Source organism: Talpa occidentalis, unplaced genomic scaffold, assembly GCF_014898055.3.
Source record: "Talpa occidentalis isolate TD23 unplaced genomic scaffold, MPIMG_talOcc4v2.1 talOcc4.7, whole genome shotgun sequence".
NCBI lineage: Eukaryota > Metazoa > Chordata > Mammalia > Eulipotyphla > Talpidae > Talpa > Talpa occidentalis.
Genome location: NW_023605083.1, coordinates 4,645,407 through 4,670,782, shown reverse-complemented (window position 1 = coordinate 4,670,782; position 25,376 = coordinate 4,645,407). Strand labels below are relative to the sequence as shown.

The 25,376-nt window shown below is 61.0% G+C and overlaps 2 protein-coding genes across 10 annotated transcripts; one reads left to right on the top strand and one right to left on the bottom strand.

Moving 5' to 3' along the window:
- The first annotated feature begins 46 nt into the window (after positions 1 to 46).
- Positions 47 to 8,792, top strand: DOLPP1 (dolichyldiphosphatase 1). Of its 2 annotated transcripts, XM_037493753.2 has the most exons (8): positions 47 to 165; positions 3,205 to 3,305; positions 3,548 to 3,632; positions 3,728 to 3,827; positions 4,060 to 4,158; positions 4,654 to 4,782; positions 5,209 to 5,298; positions 6,637 to 8,792. In XM_037493753.2, the coding sequence occupies exons 1-8, from the start codon at positions 90 to 92 to the stop codon at positions 6,671 to 6,673; spliced, it is 717 nt and encodes a 238-aa protein (XP_037349650.1). In that variant the 5' UTR covers positions 47 to 89; the 3' UTR covers positions 6,674 to 8,792. The 2 variants fall into 2 exon arrangements, with proteins under 2 accessions (XP_037349650.1, XP_037349651.1); XM_037493754.2 differs by lacking the exon at positions 4,654 to 4,782.
- A 1,521-nt stretch (positions 8,793 to 10,313) lies between these two features.
- CRAT (carnitine O-acetyltransferase) lies at positions 10,314 to 24,898 on the bottom strand. 8 transcript variants are annotated; one of them, XM_037492271.2, is made up of 15 exons: positions 24,746 to 24,785; positions 23,550 to 23,727; positions 22,127 to 22,390; positions 19,499 to 19,617; positions 18,298 to 18,351; positions 17,557 to 17,722; positions 17,095 to 17,269; positions 16,497 to 16,675; positions 15,940 to 16,040; positions 15,443 to 15,562; positions 15,202 to 15,324; positions 14,966 to 15,101; positions 14,532 to 14,594; positions 13,700 to 13,837; positions 10,314 to 13,041 (listed from the first exon to the last, which is right to left on the bottom strand). In XM_037492271.2, exons 3-15 carry the CDS (start codon positions 22,352 to 22,354, stop codon positions 12,826 to 12,828), a joined length of 1,818 nt encoding a protein of 605 aa, XP_037348168.1. In that variant the 5' UTR covers positions 22,355 to 22,390; positions 23,550 to 23,727; positions 24,746 to 24,785; the 3' UTR covers positions 10,314 to 12,825. The 8 variants fall into 8 exon arrangements, with proteins under 8 accessions (XP_037348168.1, XP_037348167.1, XP_037348166.1 ...); XM_037492270.2 differs by lacking the exon at positions 23,550 to 23,727 and adding an exon at positions 23,068 to 23,206; XM_037492269.2 differs by lacking the exon at positions 23,550 to 23,727 and having other exon boundaries at positions 24,746 to 24,897.
- Between the last annotated feature and the right edge of the window lie 478 nt (positions 24,899 to 25,376).

The window sequence follows — 25,376 nt, the reverse complement described above, 5'->3', positions numbered from 1 at the left end:
CGCGTGGCGCCTCCCCGGCGTGATAGGCCAGGACCACCGCCCCCCTGGCTCCCCATTGGCTGCTCCGCGAAGCCCGGTCTCCGGGTAAGATGGCAGCGAACGGACAGTGCTCGCTCCCCGCTTCATGGCGGCCGGTGACCCTCACCCACGTCGAATATCCTGCAGGTAGAATGCGGCCCCGGCTCCGAGGAGGCCTTCCCGGGGCGGCCGCTCAGCCCCGGGCGCTCCGGCCCGAGTGAGCCCGCGGAGGGGCGGGGGGCCGGGTGGGAACTGTCAAACCGCGAGCCTCGGAGGGGCTCGGCCGGCGCGCGGCGCGCAGGCGCAGTGGCGCGGCGATGAGCTGGGCGAAATTGCGAGCCGCTCGCCCGCGCCTCTGCGGCTGCGCGGCGGGGCACTCCCCCGGGCGCGCGCCGGGGGGCCCGGGCGGGGGGCGCGGCGCGCTGGGGGGCTGGCGGCCCGGGCGCCCCTCCCGCGCCCTCCGCCTGGCCCCGGCGTGCGGGGAGCGCTGCCCCCGTGGCGGGCCCGGGGCTGCCCGCGGGAGGCCCCGCGGCTGAGTGCGGCCGGGCCGGGCCGGGCGCGCCCGCCGGAGCGTCTGTGGTGCCACGCCCTGGGCCGCGGGCCCCGCCGCGGGGGGAGCCGGCTGGGGGTCCCCGCCGCTTGCCTTCTGGGGCTCCCATCGGAAGCCCCTGGGAAGGCGGGGTTTCCAGCCGGGACGCCCTCCAGCGACCCTCCGGGAGGTGGACGCGTGGAGGGGCCGCGCGCGGGCCCGGGGGCAGGTTTCTGGGCTCAGGTTCCCCCTGCGCCGCAGTTGCTTGGTCTCTCAAGTAGGACTCACCATCGCGCCTCCCTTCAGGTGTGAGGTGCAGTCACAGGGGCATGTGGAGAGCTGGGCGCAGGGCCTGCCCCCGGGAAGCGTTTAATAAATGACTGCGGTTAGTGGTATCCCACCTGCCCACGACCCTTTCAAGCGCACCCCACCCTCCCAGGGTAGGTGCGCCCCAGGTGCCCGGGGAGCACCTGCTCATGCTGCACTCGGGCAGAGATGTGAGAAGCTGGCAGCGCTGAGAGCTCAGGGCTGGGTGCCAGGGAACTCTGACCCTGGATGTTCTGGGTTATTCATGGGTGGAGGGGCCCTGCCCACCATCCATCCATCCCTTCAGCCAGTGTGTAGCGAGGGCTTCTGAGGGCAGCCACGGGATGGCTCTGGGTTTAGAATGAACAGGCCACTGGTATGTCCGGGTCCTCCTGGACGGTGAAGAACCCCCACTCTACCTGGGGAGGGACGGTGCTCAGGCCTCAGCACCTTCATGGCTTCCCTCTCCTGGCCTCAGAGTAGCTTCTCTAGCTGGCAGTTGTGAGCAGCATGGCGCAGGCGGGCGGAGGGACCTGGCAGGACCTGGGAGTATCCGGAGATTCTGGTCCCCTGCCCACACCAGTCCAGTGGCCCCTGCGCTTCCCCTCATGCCTCACGCCCTGCTCCTGGCTCCCTTCAGCCATTCTCTTAACTTCACTTTTGAACTGTGCTGGGCCTGGGGAGTGGTGGTGGGGGGCGTCCAAAGAGACCACATCCCTCTGTCTTGGCCTATGCCGTGTAGAGGGAGAGGTGGACACTGCCTGTCCTCACCAGTGAGCCAGCGTGAGCCTGCCCTGGTTACAGTGCTCCTCAGACTGAGCGCTCCGCAGTGGCAGAAACTTGTCCTCTTTGCCTCCATGGCAGGTATTTAATTTATGTTGAGTTAACACAGGCAGCATCCCCAATGGGGAAAACTGTGCAAAGGTCCGGAAGTAGGACAGAGCTCAGGTGAGTTCAGGGAACTAGAGCAGAGAGTGGGAGGGAAGCAGGGCCAGGACGGCAGTGCCTGATGAACAGGGCTGCAGTGGGATTATCCCAAGGGCGGTGGGATCCGTGGGGGGCGCCCTCCAAAGACTGGTGGGGTCAGAGTCACCCACAGCACCTGCCAGGGGAGTGGTGGCTGTGGGACAGACCTTGAAGATGGCCCAAGGTTCGGGGGCACTGGCTCCTCTGGGCCTCACAGCCTGGTCCCGAGACACCCAGTTTCTCTATGCAGGATGGGGCCAGGCCATGGTGTGGACCAGGAGATGGAGGCCCAGAAGGGGGAGGCTCCCACCCAGTGTGTCTGCGGCCCAGCAGCACCAGTTCTCCCAGACTAGCTCTGAGCCAGCACTACCTGAGAGGTGTAGGTGAGGCCAGGTGTGTGCCCTGGAATCTGGGCTCAGCCCTGTGTGGGCACCTTCCCTGTTGCCCAGGAGAGGCCAGGCTGGTGGTGTGAGCCATTTCTCGTGCTGGCTGCTCCCAGCCTCTGGGTGGGAGTGTCCAGGGTGCCGGGACCGAGCTGGCTGTCTCATAGGCGCCGTCTCCTCACAGCTTCCCTGGCCTGGCATGCGCATCTAATTCGTAGGCAAGAGAGCTGAGGTCATGTAGCCAGCATGTGCTGGCACTGGAGCTGAATGTGCCCTCGAACCCCAGGTGCCAGGTAGCCGTCCTGCCTTGATGTGAGGATGGCCTTTGGACTCAGTGTCAGCCCTGCCAGCAGGCAAGGGGCAGAGCAGTCCTTGTCTCTGGCTTCAGTGTCATCCTCTTGCAAAAGGGGCCGAAGGTCCTCACGCTGCCTCCCTGTTACGCTGTGGGGCTGAAAGCAGGTGTTCAGTAGGGAACCTGTTTCTCGCCGGTGGAGAGGCAGTGAGAAGCTGCTGCCGCCAGGGTGGGTTGCCATGCAGCCTCCTCCCCCGCCTCTGGGCTTGGTCCCTGCTGGAGTCTGTGGTGTAGACCCATGTCTGTGCGCTGTCGGGACTGGCCAGGCTCCCCAGCACCCGGGGGCTCTAGTACAGAGGCAGCCAAGGACCCCCAGGCTGTCCCCTGGTACCGGGCTCGGCCTCTGGGGTCAGTTTTAAATTCCTGCTTGGTCGGGACGATGGGGCTGGTGCCGGAACAGGCCACAGATCAGGTTTTTGTTCCGATCCCTCCTCTTTCTGGCGGTGACTCTGGGCAGGTCACAGGCTCAGTGGGCCTCAGTTTCGTCGCCTCTAACATGGGGCCAGCGAAGGCACCTGCGTTATTTATTTACCCATTTCTTTATTTTGGTTTTCGTGTTTTTTTGGGGTGACCCCAGGGGAGGGCTCCCAGTTTCTGCACCACTCTTCTGACGCCCGGGCTGTCTCCATCCTGTTCTCCCTGTGTCCCAGGCGATCTCTCTGGCCACATCCTTGCCTACCTGAGCCTCGTCCCTGTATTTATCATCGTCGGTTTTGTGACCCTCATTATATTCAAACGGGAGCTGCACACAGTGAGTCTGTCCTTGCCTGCCCCACCCCCTGCTCCCCAGTACCCCCACCCAGGGAGGCGGGGCTGTACCATTTCATTTCGGGTGCTTTGCCACCACCTTTTCTTGAGGCGTGGGGGGATCTCCTGGCTGGTGCCAGGCTGCTCACTAGTCGGGTGGGGAGGTTCAGTTGGAGGCGGCGGGCTCCAGGGCGGGGTGGTAGCCAGGGGCGCAGAAGCCATGCTGAGCACAGGTCTTCTCGGCAGATCTCATTCCTCGGGGGCCTGGCACTGAACGAGGGGGTCAACTGGCTGATCAAACACATCATCCAAGAACCACGGCCCTGTGGAGGTAGGGCCCAGCCCTTGGGGGCTTGGGTGTTCCCCAGGTCAGGGCACTTCTGGGAGGCCCCCACTACCGATCACACCCTGCTCTCTTTCTCCCAGGCCCCCACGAGGCAGTGGGCACTAAGTACGGGATGCCCTCCAGCCACTCCCAGTTTATGTGGTTCTTCTCTGTCTACTCCTTCCTTTTCTTGTATTTAAGGTGAGTTCCTTCCCCCGTCCTGCATCGGCGGGCCCCAAATGGGCCCAGGCCGGGTTCTTCGGGAACTTACTGCTTAGTCCTTGGGTTGCTCCTTGGGCTCAGCCTCTACTGGGGCAGGGAGGAGCTGTGGCCAGGCTGAGGCACCCAGGGAGCACTTGAATGGGCCAGGGGCTATTGGGGGGCCTGGGCTCCAGGCTGTGGCTGAGGCCAGCTGACGGGCATATTTTCCCAGAATGCACCAAACAAACAACGCCAGGTTCCTGGACTTGCTGTGGAGGCACGTGCTCTCCCTGGGTCTCCTCACCGTGGCCTTTCTAGTCTCCTACAGCAGGTATGGAGGACGGGAGAGCCCCCACCCCACACCTGCCCACTGGGATCTCTGGGTTCTTGGTCCCTGTTGGGCCCCATAGTGGACTGAGCCCCAAAGCCTGTCAGGCAAGGCTGGGAAAGGGGTCCCGGTTTCAAAGGGACAGGGCTCCAGTTGCCATGTCCAGCCCAGCTCTCTCCTCCGCTGGACCCAGGGTCTGAGGACACCCCCACTCATCAGCCATCTGTTCCCAGCGTCCCGCAGCAGCCCCTTGCAGGCAGACTCAGCGCTCAAGGGCTGGACACAAGGAAGGCAAATTCCAGCTGAGCCATCCCTTCACTTCTAGAGATAGGGGAGCAGCTGTTGGGGTTCAACCCCCTGCCTCCTTCTGGAAGTTGATCTGGGGCTCTGTGTTCCCAGGAGGCTGTGTGTGTGCCCTGTGTGCACGCACTGGTCCCTGCCAGACAGCAGGCCCGTCTCTGACTGGGTCTCATGATCTGCCCTCTGTCCTTGGCCCAGGGTCTACCTGCTGTACCACACCTGGAAACAGGTGCTGTATGGGGGCATCGCTGGAAGCTTCATGGCCACTCTCTGGTTCGCCTTCACCCAGGAGGTCCTCACCCCGCTGTTCCCCAGGATAGCAGCCTGGTAACTGCCTCCTGCCCCTGTGCTGCCCACTCTGCAGATGAGGCCTCCATGGGGAGACCCCAGGCTTCTCGACCCAGCCTCAGACCCCCGGGGGGGCCGCAGTGTCCAGGCCTCTGCTGGGTGGAGGCCCCGCTCACTGGGCTTCCACCTCCCTCGGGGATTCCTCGGACCCAGATGTCCAGACACCTTCCTCTGTCCTCACCTAGCTCTCAGGGACCTGGCCAGCAGCCTGAACCCTCCTGCTGTACCTGTGTTGCCAGGCCAGGCATGCGGGTCTCTCAGTGGCTCTGGGGTCTCAGGCCAGGCACAGACTGACTGAGCAGCGGAGGGAGGGTGCAGCGTCAGCCCCTGGCCCTGGCGGGGGTTCTGGCTTGGTGACCGGCCGTGCCCTGACAGGCCCTGCTTCTCCGGTGTGTGTCTCCCCAGGCCCATCTCTGAGTTCTTCCTGATCCGAGACACGAGCCTCATCCCCAATGTGCTCTGGTTTGAGTACACAGTAACGCGGGCAGAAGCCAGGTGAGTTAAGGGGACAGCAATCATTGGGTCCTGGCTTAGTGGGCCACAGCCCCCGAGAGACTGCCCCCAGTTTTGGAGGGCTCCCTGAGTCGGGCACTTGCCCTAGCACTTTTCTTGCCTCGTCTCCTTGAATCCTCCCCTGGCCTCCATTTTCCAGATGACAAAACTGGGGTTCAGAGGAATGGAATCACTCAACAGAGGACTTACAGATGGTGGTGGGGAGCTGGGGTGTCTGTGTATGGACACCCCTGGAACTGTTCAGTCCACGTGCTTTCTTGTAGACGGGGTGCAGTGAGCTAGGGGCCACCCGCATTTGCGCAGCAAGTCGGGGCAAAGCTGGGCTTTGGCGCTTCCTGACTCAGCTCTGCTGCTCCACTCACCTCAGATACCAGGGTGGGGTGCCTGCCAGGGTGGAGAAAGCCCTGTCTGCTCCCAGAGTTCAGAGGGGAGCTGAGATGAGGTCAGGCTTGGGAGCAGGACTGTTTCCCAGGAAGCTGATGAGAGGAGCTGGCTAGGGTAGGGTCAGGGCTCTGAGCCCTGTCAGGGCTCTGGGCCTGCTCCTGACAGGGCGGGCTGGTGGGGCCTGCCGCAGTGGGGTAGACCAATGAGCAGCCTGTTGACTGGGGGGCTGCAGGGAGCTACTCTCAGGAAGGCACAGGAAGTGCAAACCTCCCAAGGGAAGGCGGAGCTTGGTGGAACCAACACAAGGGTGGGGGCTGGCGATGGAGGAGGCTGGGGGCCACAGCACTCAGGACCTGTAGGCGCATTTGGGTTTCTGGATTTTAGCTGGACAAGCCCTGTTCTAGACTCTCAGGCCAGCCGCTCTAGAATGCGGTGGTTCTACTGGCTCCTCTCAGGTTTCGGGGCCATTATGCATAAAGCTGCACCCCCAAACCTGATACTCAGATTCCCTCTGTTTTCTTACCTTCACTTCTGTACCTCTCAGATGGAGAACTCACTATCTTCTAGTCTGTCTTGGTTGATAATAACAGAACCCCACTTGCGCTGGCCTATCTATAAATAGGAATGCCCCATAAGTAGTGAGAATCCAGCCAGGTCCCTCTTGCCTGGCTCCCCGCCCCGATCTCTTGGCTCTGTTCCTGGGTTCCGGGCCTGGAAGTTGACTCTGTCCACGTCCCAAATCCCAGGTTCCAGGGCAGCAGCTCTGGTGGATCCAGCTCTAGTCATCACTGGGGCTCCTGCAGGTGGACATTCATCCATTTCGATAGGACTCGGGTGGAGAAGGGACAGCTGAGGGGGCAGGCCACTGAATGCATGCCAGCTGTCCCCTCGCGTGTCCCCCAGGCCTGCTCCCCTCTGACCCCACCCATTTTGCAGGAATAGACAACGCAAGCTGGGGACGAAACTGCAGTGACCGGTGAGTGTGGCTGGGTCCAGCCTGCAGATCTGGCCTGCGTGACGCCTTGCAGGAGGACGGGATGCCAGAGGGATGAAGCGGAGACCTCTCCAGACCCAAGTCACCAAGTGGAGCCTTTTTTTTTCTTATTTTAATTTTAACGAACAAGGTGGACCAAAGGGCTGAGCCAGCCCCTCAACCGGGACCCTGGAGGGCCTGCTGCCAGGGGCCCACACGGCCAGAAACCCTCGCTGTGCTGCTGCTAGCCCCCGGTCGGCGGACAGTGCCCTTGGTGGGGGCACCAGGGTATGGGAGAGGAGGAGGGTTGGCATCTCTGGTCTCGGGCCAGGGAATCCAGGTGGTGTGAAAAATGTACACTATTTATTTTTTGGTTTTGTCAAAGGCAGATGGGATTTTGGCGACAGGCCAGAAGAGCCTGCGCCGTCGTGGCTTCCCTGTGCGCTGTAGTGGCTGACATGTGCACAGGGGGGCCCTGGTCAGCTCCCCAGGCCTTTTGCGCCAAGCTGAGGGGGCAGACCACCCCTCCGTGGGCCTGAGGGCCCGGGAGGAGGGGAGCACCCCTTGCCCTCCCTGCCACCATTGCCATTCCAGAACCTCGTTCAGTGTTTGTCTGGGGTCGGGGCCCAGGGGAGCAGGCATCTGGCGGCTGCCGTCATTGTGTTCTACCCCGTACCCACCCTGCACCACAAGGGCTTTTTCTGGTCCCCTGTCCCCAAGATACGGGTCCCTTTCTGACAAAAGAGCCTGCACATGTGGGTGAGCAAACCCAGGCTGTTTACAGCTCTTTCTTCGTCCTGTTGTCCGGGAGCAGCTAGTCTTCATCTCTACTCGAACAAAACACAAAGCAGCGAAGAGCGGCGAGATGAGTGGGACCTTTTCCTTCTCCTCTGAACTCTTCCCGTCTTCCCTGACTCTCTTCCAGGCTAGGAACCTGCGTGGGTCACCCTGTGTGTCTGAGGTGTGGGCTCCCGGATCCCCGTGGTCCAGCTCTGAGGCCGCCTCCTCCCAACGGGATGCAGCTTTAGGGTCTAAGTTGCTCTGAAATGGAGTTGTGGAGAGGAGGTGCTTCCAGACTCTTGGAAGTTTCTAGAACTAAACCAGGCTGCTTGGGACCTGTGTTAGACTCCTCCCCCGCACACATCTTTTTCTTTGTGGAGGCTCCTAACCTGCTGCTGAAGCACAATGTCTCGGTGCTTTCTTTTCTCATTGGTTAGACAGTGTCCAGAAGCCATTCCAGATGCCAGGACCAGGGGCCTATTTCTGGGGAAGGTTGGTCAGTCCCCACATTTCCTCCCCTTCCCTTCTTTCTTCTGTTTTTTTGGTTTCCATTGCGGATTGTGGGAAAGACATCGCAAAATATTAAATTGTTTACTATTGTTTTGAAATAAAATGTTTAACTCTGGCGGCTTGAGCACGCGTTGGCCGAGCTCATGAGAGGAGGCTGTGGGGACAGGTGGCCCGGGGGGCAAGGCTGTGGTGACCATTGTAAAATCACGGGTTGAACGGCCTCTGACCTTCCCCCTGGGGTCTGAGGAGCCCGCACCGCTGTTCAGTGGATGTTCCCCCATTTCTAGTCTGGCTCATCTCCCAGTGTCGCTGAGGGCCTGGGGCTCTGGCTCTGCCCTCGGTCACCCTGGTTCTTCCTCCTTAAGACAGCCCAGGGGACTGGAGACAGCCAGCCTGTCCTTCCTGAGTCTCAGCCAAGATCAACACCTCCGCTCCTTGTGAATTCAGTGTTTTGTTTTTTTAAAACTGAGATGTAGTTGACATACTAGTTTCGGGTGTACGAAGTGATGATGCGAGAATTGTACTTTGTGAAATGAACACAGCGGTCTCGTTGACATCACCGTACAGTCACCAAAATAACTTTTCTTGTGAGGGGAGCTTTCCAGATCTCTTCTCTCAGCCTCCCCCCACACCTTTTTTTCCCCAAAGATTTATCTATGCATTCAAGATCTGGGGTACGGGCCATAGACGCGGGGGGTGAGAGGATTCACCAGAGACAGAGTGGGGAGCAGAACAGCAGACTGACCGAAGTACACTGCTGAGGGGAGCAGCGGGGAGACAGGAGAGGTCTGCTGCGCATGTGGGCTGCTCCCTGGCCGGGGCTGCAATGGCTGTGGATTGCCTCATAGGTTGCATCTTAACCCTTGTGCCACCAGGGAGGCCTCTAGCCCCTTTCAATTATATAATTGGCATAAGCTGGAGTCGCCTTGCCATACGTCACACTCCTGGGACATTTCTAAGTGGACTGTGTGCCTTTTGATTCTCTTCACTAATTTCCTTCACCCTCCTTTACTTCCGTTCTTGAGTGTGGGGACAGCTGGGTATCTTGCTTTGGTAGAAATAACTGCCAGCTGAGCTGGGGTGTGGGACCCCAGCAGGAGTTTGATGGATCTGGGTGGAACCCTGGGGTTGGCCCTCGGCGGGGTGTGGAATCCTCCTGTCATCAGGTGAGGTGCAGAGGGCGACACCGCTGGGCTGAGGGGCATCAGAAGGGAATTCCACCTCACCTCAGCCTGGAGGCTGGCTTAGGTCCCTGGCGGTCCACAGACCTCACCCCAGGAGTGTGGCAGAAGCAAACAAATCCCTGAAGACACTTTCATCCCAAACCTCAAATTATTGGTATAGTTTTGAAATTACAGTCAACAACACTTGACAAAGATGGCCAGGTGCAGAGGGCTGAGACCTGGAAGAGGTAAAAACCCACAAGGTCTGTTCAACGATGTCCCAGACATTGGCACCATGTTGGCACCAACTATAAACTGTTTCACTGTTTTAAAGAAAAAGAGACTCAAAAATATTTTTCAGGGAATTGGAAACTCCAAATTGAGTTGTAATGGATAGATTTTCAAATGAACCAAAACTGACAAACGCAGTGGCTGAGACACTAGAACACTGCAGGGAAGGGGAGGAGAGGCGAGGGGAGACCCAGAAGGCAGGTCCAGAGCCCGAGTGGGGCCTTGAGGCGCCCACCCACACGTGTGTGGCTTCTGGGAACGGCCCACCACACCCACCTTCGGGCAGCCAGACCCCCGTCTGGAGCAGTCAGCATCTGTCCGAGTTCTCTTCACTAGCGCCTCTGAAGTGCCCCTTTATCTTCTGCTCCCAGGCTGCTCTGTGGGTGTGGCCCCCACCAACCCCAGGCATGGTTCGTTTCCCTTTCCCCGCTGAAGTCAGGCCCCTTCTCTCCATTCCTCGGCATCTTCGGACCAGGCCCCGGTGTCCTGGGATAAACAAGCCCGAGTCTTTAACGCGCAGAGGATGGCAGGGCTTGGGCGGCTGTCGCCCCTCACGTCTGCCCTCCTGCCCTCTTCTGGCCACTGCACTGAGCCAGAGTCAAGTTCATGGCCATTGGGACAAACTGGGAGGATCTAGGTCAAAGTCAAGTGATCATTTCATTACGCATTCAAATTTCAAGTCATGTATTAGCCAAAATATACTTAGAGCCTTTCTTCTGTGTCTCCATTTGAAAAAAAAAGGAGAGCAGAAAATCAAGTTTTGCACCCACATTTTTGGGTCTGGCTGTCCCTGTGGGTCAGCTGACCCGCCCCCCCCCCCCCCAGTGCCTTGGTGGAGGGCGGGGGATAGACAACACACTTTCTTCTTTTTTTTTTTAATATATAAAGAGGCACGTATTTTATTTATTTATTTGTTTGTTTATACATGCACTGGTACAGTCAGAAGCGCGGGAGGGTGAGAGAATTCACCAGAGCCAGAGTGGGGAGCAGAGCAGGCAGAAGGACCGAAGTACACTGCTGAGGGGAGCAGCGGGCGGCAGGAGAGGTCCGCTCACCATGTGGGACCCTCCTTCGGTGGCCGGGGAGCAGCCGGGGATCGAACCGGCGCCGCAGAGGCTGCGGGCAGCTTCACAACCCAGCGCTCAACCGCTGCGCCACCGGGGAGGCCCACAACACACTTTCTTGATTTTCTGCCTGATGCTGTCTCGGGAAATATCTCTGGGCTCAGCTGGTTGGCATAACGCGCCTGTGGACACTCCACTCACCTCCCCCAGTGGCCGGAGAAGCTTCGAGCCTCTTGCTTGTTCTGCCTCAGACGCACACAAGGGGTGAGACCACAGGCCACACCTTGGGAATCAGCTCCACATCTTCATGGCGTCTGCCTTTTCTCCCCACCAGCACCCCACACATCCCTGAAGAACTGAGCCAGCCTCCATTGGAGACCTGAGGCAACGCCGGCGCCCCGGAAGCCCTCATTTCTGAAGGGGAGTTTTGGGGAGGAAACCCTCCTTATAGAGGCCCACTTGGTCCTTGTAACTTGAGTTTTGGGACACTTGTCCAGTGTCCCCTCTAGGCTGGGTTGGGAGTGGCCACCTTAGCACTACTCGCACAGCACCCCCAGATGGGGAGCATCAGCCCTGGGTGCAGAGCAGACCCGGGGCTGAGCAAGTGGGGCGCCCTGGTGGCAGAACTCTCTTCCAGCTCCTGCTCTCAGCCCCGCCAGGGGCATTCCCACAGCTGCTCCCTGGCCACACCCTGCCGGCCTTGCTGGCTCCCCAGGGTGGCCAGGCCTAGGACACCACCTTCCCCCCTATTGCCTGGGCTCTACCTCTTGTGCCCTGGACTACAGGCCAGTGGCAGTTCCTCTCCCAGCCTCCCTCAACGATGACCATGGGATTTGTTAAACCTAACACAGCTGTGCTCCCCTGGCCAGTGTCCAAGCTTCGGCCCTGGGCCCTCTCTCCTCACTGCCCTGGGCCGGGCTCTGGAGAGTTTCCATCTGCCGCCTCCCTTCCCCTCTGCCCTGGGTGGCCTGGGTGAGCGTGGCGTGGGGCTGGCGGCTCGGCTATGGGGCTCCTCAGGCTCTGGTCTGAGGGAGGCAAACACGGCCTCGGTGAATCACTGCTCTGCCGTTTAGCAGCCTGGTGACCATAACCTCTGAGCCTCGTCTTCTCATCTGAAAAGTGGAGGAGCCACAGGATGCCTCTTCTTGGGGGACAGGTCACAGCTGGCCAAGCCAGCAGCACTTCACCCGCAGCTCAGGGACCACACCCCCAATCCCTTGCCCTCTTCTCTGGGGTTCTACATGGATGTTCTTAAGGCCAGAATGGCCCCCTGAAGGAGAGGTCTCTCTTCCCACCAATAGCCCTCTGGGCTTTCTGATGGGTGACAGGTGGTCCCAGGCTGTGTCTGGGGGTGAGCTGCCCCCTGGGCCGTTGCTCCTGCCAGCCTAGGGTGGGGCTACAGGACAGGGCCCTGGGGACACACCACCAGCCAACACCCAGGGCAGCTGGGAGGGCCAGAGGAGCTCGTGGGCAGTGGCCAGCACAGCCCACGAGGTGGGGAGCCCAAGTCACGGGTTAAGTAGCGAGCATGTCTGAAGCACGCAGCTGGGTCTGGTATCTCCTGGTCTAGCGCGCCCGAGGCTGGAGCTGGCCCTTGGTCCCTGACCCAGGCCCGAGGGTCTCTCCTGACTCCTCCGTCTGCCCAGATGCAGGGGAAGCTGGGAAAAGGCCAGGTGTCCATCATCACCCTGTCTGCTCCCTCAGTTGAAATATCTCGTCACAGACTCCCCCTTTATTAAAGGCCTCACATGTTCATATTATACAACCACTGCTGTGGCGCAGGAGTCAAGCTGTGTAGAAGTGAGAGCCGGGACTCGTGAGCCACGTTGTCCAGGAGCACGGCAGCCTTGGCGGTGATGCTGCGGCGCCGGCTGGCTGAGGCCAGGCCTTGGGCTTCCTCTCGCCAGCTCACCTCCATCCTGATTTCAGCCTTGGGAGGCCTGGCGACCCCAGCAACAGGTAATTCTCTCTTCGGGTCCTTGGGGGAGCTTGGGGTTTGTGGTACAGACCCTGGCCTGGCCACACAGATGGCAGGGACTGGCCAGAGCTGAACTGGCGAGGGACAGATTCGGCTGCCCCTTTTCCCTGGAGGAGGCCTCTGCGGGCAAAACACTGGGCGCCTGGGTCTTAGATCTTGCTTAGTCCAGGACTGGGGCCCCGGCAGGGTTGACTCATGGAAGGCACTTGGCTCGGCCTGCAGGCCCTTCTGGGGATGCCAACCTGGGTTCAGTCAGATCTGGGGGGAGGGGGCGGGGGCCAAGGAAAGAGAGAACAAAGGACAACAGAAGCCCTTAGCCCACCCCAAGGGGAGCTGGTGGTGGCCTGGGCAGGCCGGCGCACAGGCCTAGAGCTTGGCCCAGGGGTGGCCCTGCAGCAGGGCGCGCATGTCCAGGAGTGCCTTCTCCAGGGAGCGTGCCAGGTGTGCGGCGTTGGTCTCCGCACAGCTGTTGTAGGCTGACACGGAGAAGTTGATGTGGGCCGCCCCGGGGTTATAGCAGACGCCGTAGCCATCTGGGACCACAGGCCCAAAAAACATGACGCAGTCTGTCTTGGCGGGGACCTGGGGACAGCACAGGGCAAAGGCTCTTTCAGACCCTGCTGGCTCCCTTCAACCCCCAGTCAGCACCAGCTGGCTCCTGGGTCCCTGCTCCCGCTGTGCTCTGACCCACGCCCTTCCTCTCCTCCAGGGGCCAGTGGCACCCCTCAACCTCCAGGTGCCCTTCTGGTATCCTCTGCCACGGAGCATTTTTTGACATCCTTGGGGGCCTTAGCTGCTGCCTCCTCAGGAGCCCCCTCACCTCCCTGCACTTCCCAGGGCTACACTGCTTCACTCCCTGCGCTCTAGCCGACTGTGAGCCCGCAGGGGCAGGGCCAGTGGTCTGTCCCTGCTGGACCCCGGGGCCCCGTACAGGCTGGCCCAGGTCAGGTGTTCTTTTGTGTTGAAGGAAGCTGGATCTCCCATCGGAGGGGCCCTGATTCCTGCTTAGCCTGAGCTGCAGTGACGTCCCCTGCTGCCAGCAACTCCTCCAGAGCTCGGCTGCTCAGCAGGGCCATGTGCCACCAAGGTATGACCATGTTCTGGACCTTTGCGCTATTCACAGCAGCCTTGGTCCAGTTCCAGAGTCCACTGGGTTCTCTTCCACCCCACCCCAAAACATCTCAGGCAGTGGCCGGGGCCGAGAGGGCAGGGAGCCCCACAGCTTTGGGCAGCAGCCAACCTGGCTGGTGGAGAGGTTGAAGTGCATGGCGATGGCGTACGAGGTGTCCATGAAGATGTCGGGCATGCTCACCAGGTCCTCGATGGCCTGCAGCTTTAGGCCCAGCAGGTGCCGGTCAAAGGCCTCCCCGCGGATGGCCTGTGGGGGAGTGCTGTCAGGAGCAGGGCTGGGGTCCCTGCCCTCTTCACTCCCTGGGCCCTTGGATCCATAGGACTGGCACATCCAGGTAGGAAAGCCCTCACTTCAGAGATGGGGAAACTGAGGCCCAGGGACCTGCTTGGGAAGGCAGGACAGTGTAAGACGTGAGAGCATGGGCCTGAGTCGGGTGGTCCAGGCTGTTACTGGCTGTGGGACCTTGGCAGGTCACTAATATCTTGAAGTCTCAATGTCTTCATTGGTAAAATGGGACAGTGAGCTCCACCAGGGTGGAGTGACAGGGTGGCAGTGAGCTCCACCAGGACATTTGCACCTAACATGGGCAGAGCCTGGCGTGCACAGGAGCTCAGAGACAAGCTCGGGCAGGACGCCACACAGGCTGCAGTCTGTGCCATCGGGAGCAGGAAGCCTGCTGTCCTGTGGGCATTACATTCAGCATCGCGGGCACTGAGGACACAAGCTCCAGAGGTGGACTCTGAACAAGGCCCAGGGCAAGCATTAGGCCCAGTTTCAGTTTCACCAACTTGAAAATGGGAGTATTCAGCCTGACTCCAGGTGCCCTGTGGCTCAGGGGAGGGTGAGCAGCCGTCGGCAGCCAGGGGTAGGCAGCCAGGAACGGGGAACGTTAGGGGGAATGTTAGGGTCAAGCAAGTTGGGAGCAGAGGGGTTCACTCACCCGGTCCGTGTAGGCTCGATGGGCCTGCACAGCTCTCCGCAGCAGCTCTATCTTCTGGTTCTCCTAGTGGAGAAAGGGACAGCTTCAGCTGTCCCTTCCCTGTTCCCGCCACCCATCTCAGTAGCCCACTCTGTACCTAGAACTAGACTCTGAACTCATTGAGATCAGGAAGTGGAACTGTCATATCTCTAGTGCTCAGCCAGGGCCTGAATTGTGGCGGATGTGCACTGCCACTAAGTGAATGACTGGTTCCCTTTTCTCTTTGGCTGCCAGGGAGCTCAGTGTTAAATTCATGGTTCCTTCTTCTGTTAGGTCCCCAGAGCCTACCTGAGGGCTGGAATGTAGTAGGTGCTCAATCAACGTGTGTTGCCAAAAAGAACAGGAAGGGAGATGGCCCATGCCCTGCTCACCCGCCCTTGCCCTGGACCTCTCACCAGCATACTGGAGTCATCCATGGCCTTGACAAAGACCAGGGACTCCATGGTGGCTGAGCGGATGGTGTCGGTGCGGCCCAGGTGGTACATGCGCAGGGAGGCGCTTTCGTATGTGGCACATGCATGCCCGTAGATCCTGGGTGAGAGATGGAGCTGAGCACAGCTCTGGTGGTGGCCCCACCCCACTTCTGCCCCCACATCTGCTTCCTCCTTCTCAGGCAGGTAGGAGGGCACACCTGTAGTAGGCCAGCTGTAGTGCCACCTGGATGAAGGCATCTGGGCTCAGCTTCTGTGACTTGGGGAAATCTTTTCCAAAGTGGTGGAACACCATCAACCTGATGTCCAGGTCCTGGATCATACTGGGGAGGGTGGGGGGAGGTGGGTGAGGAGCAGGCACCTGGTGGCCCTGCCAACCATGAAGAGGGCCCGAGAGCAGCCTCAGAAGCAGCTGGAGGGCCATGCCCGCCCAGCGCTTACATGCCCAGGTTCTGCTTGGCCTTCTCAATGTCCTTCTTGATCTCAGGCATGATGTTGAATCGCAGCTTCCTGGGCATGGGCAGGGGCACCATGGGAGACCGCACGCTCTCAGGTTTCTTCCTGCATGGGACACGGGGCCTCAGGTGGGTGCCTCTGGGGCTTGTGTGCATTCCTGGGGACGGGGCGGGGAGGTGGTGCCCAAAGCTGAAGGTGCCAGCCCGGGGAGATGCTGGGCTTGCTCTTCTGAAACCTGCCTGCGCTCCAGCTTCCAAGTGGCCAAACAGAGGTGGCCTGGGAGGGGAGACGTGTGTCCAAGGCCGTGCAGCTGGGAAGTGATGGCACCAGAACCCAAGCCCAGGGCTTTAACCCCAGGCCCTCTGCTGGCTTCCTTCAAAGAAACGGCTTCCAGGCTGGAGGGAGAGCGCCCTCCCCCACAAGCTGGTGTGTGGTCTGTCACCCTAAAGGGGATCTGGGCGAGGGCAGGAAGCCACACTCACGTGAACTCCATGACGTGGTCCACGAGGGAGATGATGGGGGGCCCCTCTGCTGCTGCGTGCTCATACACAAGCCCACACGAGCCGTCTTCTGCCACAATGAACTGGGGAGGGGAACGGGGACCCTCAGGTCCAGGTTGCCGGAGCCCCTCCCGAAGGCACCTCAAGGGCCACTTAGTAATAACAGCTAACATCTCTCGGGGGCCTGGAGAACCCATCCCAGGCCATGCTGGCATGTTCCGTGCTCACATGCCTCACCGGGCTCCCGCGACACCAGGCCCGGAGTCCTACACACCCCCATTTGGCAGGTGCAGAGAAGGAAAGTCATGGCCAAGACCACGCCCTTCTTTCTGGTCCTGCTACCCACACTGCCTCTGATGTGCTGAAGGGTGTGTTGGGGTGTCAGTGTTTCTGGGCCGGGCCCAGTAATGACAGGCTGGCTGCGCTGATTACAACCGCCTCCACCTGCTGGCTTCCTCGGCTTTACAAGCTGGGAGCCCAGGGACACTGGCCAGGTCTGGGCGTGTCTGCAGGGGGAGCCAGGCTCTGCCCATTCCCACCTGCAGCGTCTTGTCGAACCAGCGGTTGCCGCTGTTGAGCGGGCCACCGCCCCCGTGCAGCATCTGGCCAGCCACATGGCTGAGGTATTCCTCCTTGGCAACCCGCGGCATGGGTGCGTCCAGGCACATGGTGAAGATGCTCTGCTGGATGGAGCGTACCGACTCCCGGTTCACCTTGTCTGTGGTGGTGGGGAGGGCGCACGTCAGCGGGGCAGCGTTGGCCCAAGAGGCTTCCAATGCATTCCCAGCACGGGGCATAGGGCGTAGGCTGCAGAACTCCACACCCAACGGGCCCGTTCCCCGCAGCTCCCCAGGAGGCAGGGCCCAAAACCTGAGGCACTTTAGGAATGAAGGAACAAGGGTCCAGCGTCACCCAGAGAGCAGCGTGGCAGCCAGGGACCTGACTCCAGGCCTCTGACCAGCTCTCTGGCGGGTGATTACTGTGTAAGAGAGGGAAGCTAGCTTGACTCCACTGAGCTTCCATTTCCTCATCTTGGAGGTGGGACCGACAACACCCACTAGGAGCTGAGAGGACCAAACATGGCTGCCCAGGACCTGGTGTGGGCAGAGGCCGGGGTGTGGCACCCTCCCAGGGCACCTTTGATGAGGGTGTTGTATGCCTTGGCCCAGGAGTTGCGGTGGTTGGAAGTGAGGATGCCCACGGGTTCTTTGTTGGTTTGCAGCGATGAGTTCCAGATCTTCTCCAGCTGCACAAAGATCTGATCCGAGGTCAGGGGCGTCCCGTCGCTGTGGTATACATCCAGCTCAAAGAACTGTCAGGGCACAGGCAGGGTGACGGGGGCTGGTGGGGAGCTTGGTTGGCAGCAAGTGCCTCACACACCAGCTTCCTGCTGGCCTCAGAACCCGGAGGTCACGGCCAGTGCCGTCCAGCCGGTGGAGGGCTGGCGTCCAGCTGGGGGGGGGCGGGGGGTGAGGGGGAGCCTCTGCTGCTCCCCTCTGGCTGGGGAGCAAGGCCTGCCTGTTCCCGGGCACATGGACTGGTGTGCCGGGGAAGCTGACTTTTGGCCCCGCCACCTGCAGCTGGATGGGGTCCGCCCACCTGGAAGTTGTGCACCACGGTGATGTGCAGGGGCGGCTTCTTGACCTTGCTGAAGTTGACCACTGTGTCCTGTTTGGGGCCAGGCATGCGGCAGGAGGACAGGATCTGGTAGTACTGGTTCATGCACAGCGGCTTCCCCCCCAGGTATTCCACGGGCAGGGTCTCACTGCCGGGCAGAGGGACAGTGAGGGGCCACCGGGCAAGCGAAGTGGGGTGGTGAGCAGGGCCCACTGGGCACAGCTGGGGGCTAGGCTGGGCAGAGGGCTCCTGCCAACAGTGTGGGGCCCTCTGCCCCCACATCCTTTCCGGGTGACTGGGAGGCCCGAGCAAGCTAGGCTGGGGCAGGACGCCTACAGTCCAGCCTGGGCAGCTGCTGCTTGTGAGTCACCCTGGAAATCCCCTCCTCCCTCGGGCCTTGGCTTTGCCATGGGGGAGATGAAGCAGCAAGTCAGCCGTAGGGGCCTCTCTGGCTGGGACACATGCTCCAGGGAGCTCTCTGGACAGAGTCACCATGAAGAGTTACAGCAGCTGGAGCAGAGGCTGAGGCTTCCGATGAGCGCCAAGGGTTAATTGTCCCCGCATTTGGGCCAACAGGAAGTGAAAGCGTCTGAACTCAGGCCCGCCTAGCACGAGGCCAACTCGCCAACTCGCCCATCCACTGCCCTTGGTGCTGCTGTGGTGGCTGGGCAGGGGGCAGGGCTGGGGGTAATTAGGCAGATGGGCTGGGGGCAGGGGACTCACTTGTCAATCATAGCCTTGAAGTCCAACACACCCTCGATGAGTTTGGCAGCGAACCTGGAGGACAAATGACAGCTCAGAAGCCCTTGAGCCCCTGGGCGGATCCCTGGGCCAAGGCACCTGCTGGGTGAAGAAGAGGCCTATTCCTGGGAGGTGGCCCCAGGCTTTACTTCTCCCTCACTGCTCGCAGAAAGCCTGAGGAGTTCAGGTGCAGGACCTGTGTCCTAGTCCCCGCTCCTCCTCCTGAGCCGCTTCGGGTCATCTCTGGAGGGCATCAGGGTAGTGCTGTGGTCAAGCCCCAGGCAGGCCTCAGCGCTGACGGCGCACACAGCACGACTGGTGGGCAGGCTGGTGCTGGCGATGCCAGCCCCAGAGGGCTGGAGGCCGTGAACGAGGGCCTGGAGTCTGGAAAGGGGGTCAGCCTGCTCCAAAGCAGCAGTTATGTAGGGAGCCGGGACTCCGGGGAGAGGGCATGTCAATGGGAAGGCAGGGGCTTGAGATGTCTCCTCTGCTAAGTTCTTTCCTTCTCCTGGGCCTCTGCATCCCCAGGCCACCACCCTCAACCTCTCCTTCCTCCCTGGACAGTCTGGGCCACACCAACCATGCCTGATACTTGGGCTGCCCCTGGCCCCCAATCTGGGAACCTCTGTTGGAGTTTCTGGGCCCGCTCCCCAGCTTTTCCTGGGATGTCTTGGTCCCTTTAAGAGAAGCAGGTGGTGGCCTTAAGCGGCTGGTCCCCAGGCAGGAGATCCCTATCGTCAGTATTTTTATCCTTGGTCAGACCAGAACAGAGGCCAGGGCAAGAGACATGGCCGAATGTGGAAAAGGGGACTGTGTACAAAGGTCACCGCAAGGCCAGCTGAGGAGGAAGAGGTGGGCAAAATGCCAAAATTGGGGTAGAGCGTTCACCTCAGGTTTTGGGGGCCCAGAGGGGACCTGATCCAAGGTTTGGTGGTTGAGAGCTATGAGACTCTGGAGCTGGAGAGACCCTGCGTCCTATCTGGGGTCAGCCCCTTCACTAATCTGTGCCTCAGTTTCCCCATCTGTAAAATAGGGCTGATGCTCACTACCTCATAAGGCTCCCTGTGGGGTGAAAGATAATGAACAGACCTGAGAGAGAACAGGTGCCCTTCCACTCTCCTGGGGGAAGGAGCCCGCAGGGCCCTGGGCATGCCTGGCGAGTGGCTCCCGCCCCACCACTCACCGGAGCTGGCCCTGCAGATCCATGAAGTCCTGCTTGGGCAGCATTAAGCCAGGGCTGGAGTGGATGACCAGGGGCTGGCGGTACTGCAGGTAGGCCGTTTTCAGCCACCACTCGGACAGCTGCAGAAGGACCAGAGTCTGTGAGGCGGGCGGCCAGGGGCCTTTCTCCCAGGGCCAGAGGACCTGACTGGGATGCTTGGACCCTCCAAGGAGCACAGATTCTCAGAAGGCAGGCTCAGACCCAGACCCCCAGGCCCTTAAACCCACCAGCGGCATCCCATCATCTTCCCTTTAGCCTGAGCCAGTCCGCACTAGCAAGAGAAACTGGACAACACTGCCCACAGAGTCGCACGAGAGAAAAGACTGGAAGGAACCTGAGGTGGGGGAGGAAAAGAAGCAGAAGCGTGAAACCTTTCCCTCAGCGTACAAGCATCTAGTCAATGGCAGCCATGCTTGCAGAAATAAAAAGATAAGCCTGATAGACAAAAAGGCGGGGGCAGAGAGAGTGAGTGAGCTCCATGCAAACAGAAGGGCGATGGGCCTGTGAGGAGCTTTCCTGGGCAGGAGCCTGGGGTTCGTAGAGCCCTGGGGCCTCTGGTCCTGTGGCCTCAGTTCTCAGCCGGGGGTGGATGCCGGCTTGATCTTAAGGCCCAGGCAGCCTGACAGCAGCTCACTGCGGGAATCAGTCATGGCCCCAGGAATAAGCTGGGGTAACATCCCGAGCCCCGTTCCACCGGTGTATCCTGTGGGGGGCGGCGGCCTTTCTCAGGCGAGCAGCCATGGACATGTCCTTAAAGGCTCCTGTCTCGGGGCTCTTAGGTCACCCTTGAGCCTACTGTGCTGACTGCACTCTTCCCCCGGGCCCCTGGCAGCTCCCCAAGTCAATCTTGGGCCTGGTGCCTCCCTGGGCTTCCTTATCTCGTCTCAAGCCATCCCCCATGGGCCCCTCACCGCAGGTGCTCCTTGGGGAACTGCTGATTTGTGGAGCCACTAACCCTGGGCCCAGGCGAGGGGGAGGGGGCAGCGGCCCAGCAGGCCGGCGGGGTGGGGGAGGGGTGGGGGGGTGGGGGGGCTGCTTTCTATTGACTGCTGGCCTGAGGTCAGGGGTCAGGGCTCGAGTCAGCCAGAGCCTGCCCCGCAGCCTTGGGTAGCCTGAGAGCTGCTGTGTGGACTTGCGCTTCTGACCTAGCTCCGGAGCCTCCGTTTCCTCGACTGTAGTTCAAGGAGGGCGGAACAGGCGCCCGCTCTCCCTGGGCTACCCTTCAGCCGCAGGGCTCCCTGTCCCCGGGGACCTCAGAGCCCCAGGCCAGAGCTGGGGAGACCAGGGGAGACCTGCAGCGGTGGCCAGTCCCCAATGAGAACTGCTGGCAGTGGCAGACCCCTCAAGGGGCCCTCTGAGTGGAGAGGGGCGCCCTCACCCTTTAAGCCACAGCCTCTGTATGTGAAGGCATCAGAAAGTTGGAATCAAGCGGGAACTCAGGTTCCCGGAACAGCTGCCAAGGCCAGCACCTAGCCTGGACCTGCTGAGGTTTGCAGTGTTCCCCGAAGTCAGTGACCCCCACCTTCTCTGTGAGGTCCCACCCTCCCACCCAACCTGCCGGCTCCTCGGAGCACCTCCCCTCCCACGCACTTTGTGTACCTAGAACCCGGCTCTGCTTCTCTCCTGGTCAGTCCCTGCCCCCCCGGGGCCCTCTTGATCTCACTGGTGCCCTTTGTTAGGGCAACTTTTTGTTTGTTAGGGCAACTTTCACAACTGCCGGGCCTTACACACCTGAGGAAGCCTACACACCCTCACCCGGGGGCCCATCGGCTGTGTCTGATTGACAGTAACCAACACAATAGCCACGCCAGCCCCAACGCAGCCCGAGGGGCCTTCCACCCTGTCCCTGCTGCCGGCACCTCCTGGGGCCCAAGGCCATCCCCCATCTCCAGCCTTCCTCTTGCTTCCCCTCCTCCCAGCAGCCAGGAGTCCTTTTTACGCTGTTAGCGCCGTTTAACTGTGTTCTGGTTCAGTAAGACTCGAGCAAAAGCACCAGGGACGTCGGCGTAGACACGCTGCGACGAGACGAACGGAGGGATCCACCCTTGAGCAACACAACTCCCTGGCCGAAGCCAGCCCACCCCCCATGCCGCTGAGCTCAGGTCCAAGTTCCTTCTCCCTGTGCCCCCATGCCAGCATCCGTCCCGACACACGAGGCTGTCGCGACCCCTGTCCACGCTGTCCCCTCTGTCTGTCTCCCATCCACGCCCCCTGTCCTCCCTGTCCCTTCAGAGTGAGGACACTGCCCGCCCCCAACTCTTTCTCACGGTCCTTTTGGATTTTTGTAGAACTACACCGGCTAAGCCCATCTTGCCCCTCTGCCTCTGTCCAGTTTAATTACCTCTCTCCCAAAGTCAGGCCGACGACCACCAGGGTGCAGGTGCCCAGGGCGAGTGCCCACGGACCCCCGTGCACAGATGCACCAGGGCAGCCGCTGCAGGGAGCCTCTGCGGGTGCAGTCGGCCATGGCCACACAGGGAGGGATGCTCACCACGACCCAGTACCTCTGGAAGGGTCTCCAGAGCCCCCACCCTGCAGGGGTGCGGGGACTCATGTGCGCCACCCTCCCCCACCCATCTTCTCACTCACCCAGTTCTCAGACTTCTTGGCCCTGCGTTCCAGCCCTTTCTGCAGGCGCTCCCCGACGCCCCCTGAGGTCTGGAACTCTTCCACCAGCTGCTTGGTCTGGGCCCACTCCTCCTCGCTCACGATAGGCTGCAGCGCCTTGAGGTAATGGTCCAGGGACTGCTGGAGTGGGGGCACGGGCAGCCGGGGCAGAGAGTCCTGGTGTGCCTTGAAGCGGCCCGAAACTTTCATCAAGGAGAAGGGCTTGAGGAAGCCCGGGGGCTTCACCTGCAGGCAGCAGAATATGTTGTTCATCCTCTTACCAGCTCCAGGAGGCCCTGGCAATTCCAATGCCACGGTCCTGGGTACTTATGTGACTATCCCAGAGGTCAGAAACAGTCCCACTGTGTGGTGCCTGCCCTGGCTTCCCAGCCCTGGAGCAGTGGGTGTGTTTGCCTCTCAGGGGCAGGAAGGGGAAGGGTGGGGTGGGCGTGGCTATTGATTTTGGCAGGATTCAGGGACACCTGCTGGGGTGGCAGAGATGAGAGGCAGCTCTCACCTGTCTGGATGCAGAGGACCCAGCTTTTCTCATCCTGGGATGATGAGTCAGTCAGTAGTGAGGTGACTGCTCCCCCCCAGAGGTCCCCATCTTCTTTCCTCCCACCCTTGCCAGGTTTTGGAATAAAAGGGAAGAGGATAAACTCAGGGTGCCAGAGGATGACAGCACCTTTGGGTGTAAATGGGGCCTTTGGCCTCTTGCTGCCTGTGGGGTCAGGGGAGGGTGGCATGGAGCAGGGTGGCAAGAGAGAGCTGAGTGGCCTGGCAGAAGAGTGAGAGGTGGCAGAGGAAGAAGGGGGGCAGGGAGAGGGGCACATCAGAAGACTCAAGAGGTGGGCAGCGAGAGAGGAGGTTCCGAGGTTGCTGTCAGCAGTGAAGCAGGCAAACCGCAGGGTTCTGGTCCATACCTTCTCTTTCTGCTGCCCGTCCTCCATGGCAGGACTGAGGATCTGAGCCCTGTCTGTCTGCCTGGAGCTGGACCTCTAAGCCTAACTGTGCTACCAAGTGGGTGAGCAGAACCTAGCAAGAGACAGCCACTTGTCGGGGCTGGAAAGAGAAGACAAGAGCCAAGGTTCAGGGGGGCGGCAGATGCGCAGTGACTCTGGCTGCGGTGGCTTTGATGGCATCTGGCTTGTGGTGGTGTCAGGAGCAGCTGCTCCACTCTCCCTGGCTTCTAGAAGTGGAGAAATGGGAAGCAGGGGAGCAGGTTGATGGGCTCTAGAATAGAAAGTAAACTAGAAAACTCTCCTTTCTTCTTTGGTTGGGCCCAGTGCCAGGGAGTCAGGCCAAGAGGTACTTAAAAATCCACCTGTTGAATCTGCATAGGTCTGTCTGATGAGGAAAAGCCTGGCTGGAAGGCAGAGACTGCTTGGCCACTGAGATTACTTACACTGCTCTAAAATCAGTCCTGAAAATTGTGGTTGCTGTAAGAGCAGACACTGGGAGAGGGGCCACAGTGGATCACGGCTGCTGCGTGTCCTGTCCATCCCTTGTTTTTCTCGAGGACTTGGGGCCCTTTGGGTCAGCCTTCACCAAAGCCTGGCCCTTCCGGGCTATGGCTCATTCAGCTGGGGGCCAAGAATGGAGAATTTAGGGAATTAAAAATGAACCAAAGGACAATGGCTTTGAGATTGAACAGATCCAAGGATTCTGGCCAAGTCTCTCCTTGCCTAAGTTTCCCCAGGAGGAGAATGACCAGACCACCTAGCAGGTCGTGGTGAGTGACCTGGAAGCTATCTGTAGGAGGGGGGCATAGCTCAGGTGGCAATGGCAGGGGGGAGTGGAATCTCAGGGTTCGGAGGGAACCTCTGGGCTAGCAGGTGGATCCTCTCATCCTGGGCCTGGCAAAACTTGTTGAATGTGCTTGTTGCTCCCCTCGCCCCAGGTCGATCCAAGTAGAGTTATGCTTGGAGTTGGAAAGGAAAGGAACCCAAGTCAAGAGAGCAGCATGGGTTGCTGTGGGCTGCTCTCCGGGTGGATAGAGACACGTTTGAGGGGACACCAGTTGTGAGGGGGGCCGGGTGTGGAGCTGCACCCTGCCTCCTGCTGCCAGTTGTGACATCTTTCTGGGCAGCCCAGCTCCATACCTCCACTTGAGTGTACTCCACTTGAGTACACACCACACCCGCCCTTTAGGTTTTTGAGAAGCCCGAGGAGGCTGACCAACTAGATGGAGGTTGGAGAAGTGACTAGGGCCTGGGCAGAGCTGGTTCTGGCTGAGCCAGGGGCAGGTGAGTAAGTCGGAACAACTGCAAGAGAGACACTCCCGGTCCCTCCCCTCCTGGCTCCCGGTCTAAGGGTGGGGTGCTGTCTGAAGCCAGGGTCCCCACGGTCAACTCCTGGCCACTGGCATTTTGCCCAACAGGACCTGGGTTCCACCCTGCCTCTGCCCTTGAGCCTTCAGCCCTCGCTCTGCGGACGCGGGAACCCACCTGCCCACCCACCCACCGGCTGCGGGCCGCGGAGCCTCCGCAGCCTGTCTGCCCTTTCCGGAGCAGCTCCGGGCCCGACCACCCGGCCACCCGTCCCGTCCCGTCCCGTCCCGTCCCGTCCCGTCCCGTCCCGACCGCCAGCCGCTGCACTCACCAGCGCCCTGGCAGCGAAGGCCAACATGTTTGCAGACCGCCGTGGACACAGTGTCCGCACCGCCCCCCGCGCCGGCCAAAGTCCTGGTCTCCGCCGCTGCCGTTGGCGGGTCCCCGCTAGGGCTTCTGGGCCAGCGTCGCCCAGTCACGGCCGCCGACGGGAAGAGGGGGCCCCGCGCCGACCCACCGGGCCGTGCCGGCTGCCCCAAGGACGCGGCTCTCGGGGTCGGGGCTCCGGCCGGGCGCGAGTCCCCGCGGCCAGCGGCGAGCGCGGGGCGGGGCCCCCTCGCGGGGCGGGGCCCCCTCGTGGGGCGGGGCGCCTCCGGGGCCGGGCCGCGGGCGGCCGCGGTCGGGGGACCCTCGGGGCGGCGGCGTCCAGGAGGGGCGGGCGGGGCCCCGCCCATTTTACTTTCTCCCGCCGCCAAACGCCGCCTGAGCGGGCGGAGACAGCCGTGTGCACCCCCCCCCAGTTATTCTGAAAGTGACAGGAAAACACGATCCTGTCAGCCGGGGGGTGTCCGCTAATAGTTCTTGGGATTGGGTCCGGGCCACACACACATGACAGGTGGCGCTGCCCCGCAAAAACATGGCTCCCGCGCCGACGGCCCTCGCCAGCCCCGCACAAGCATGGC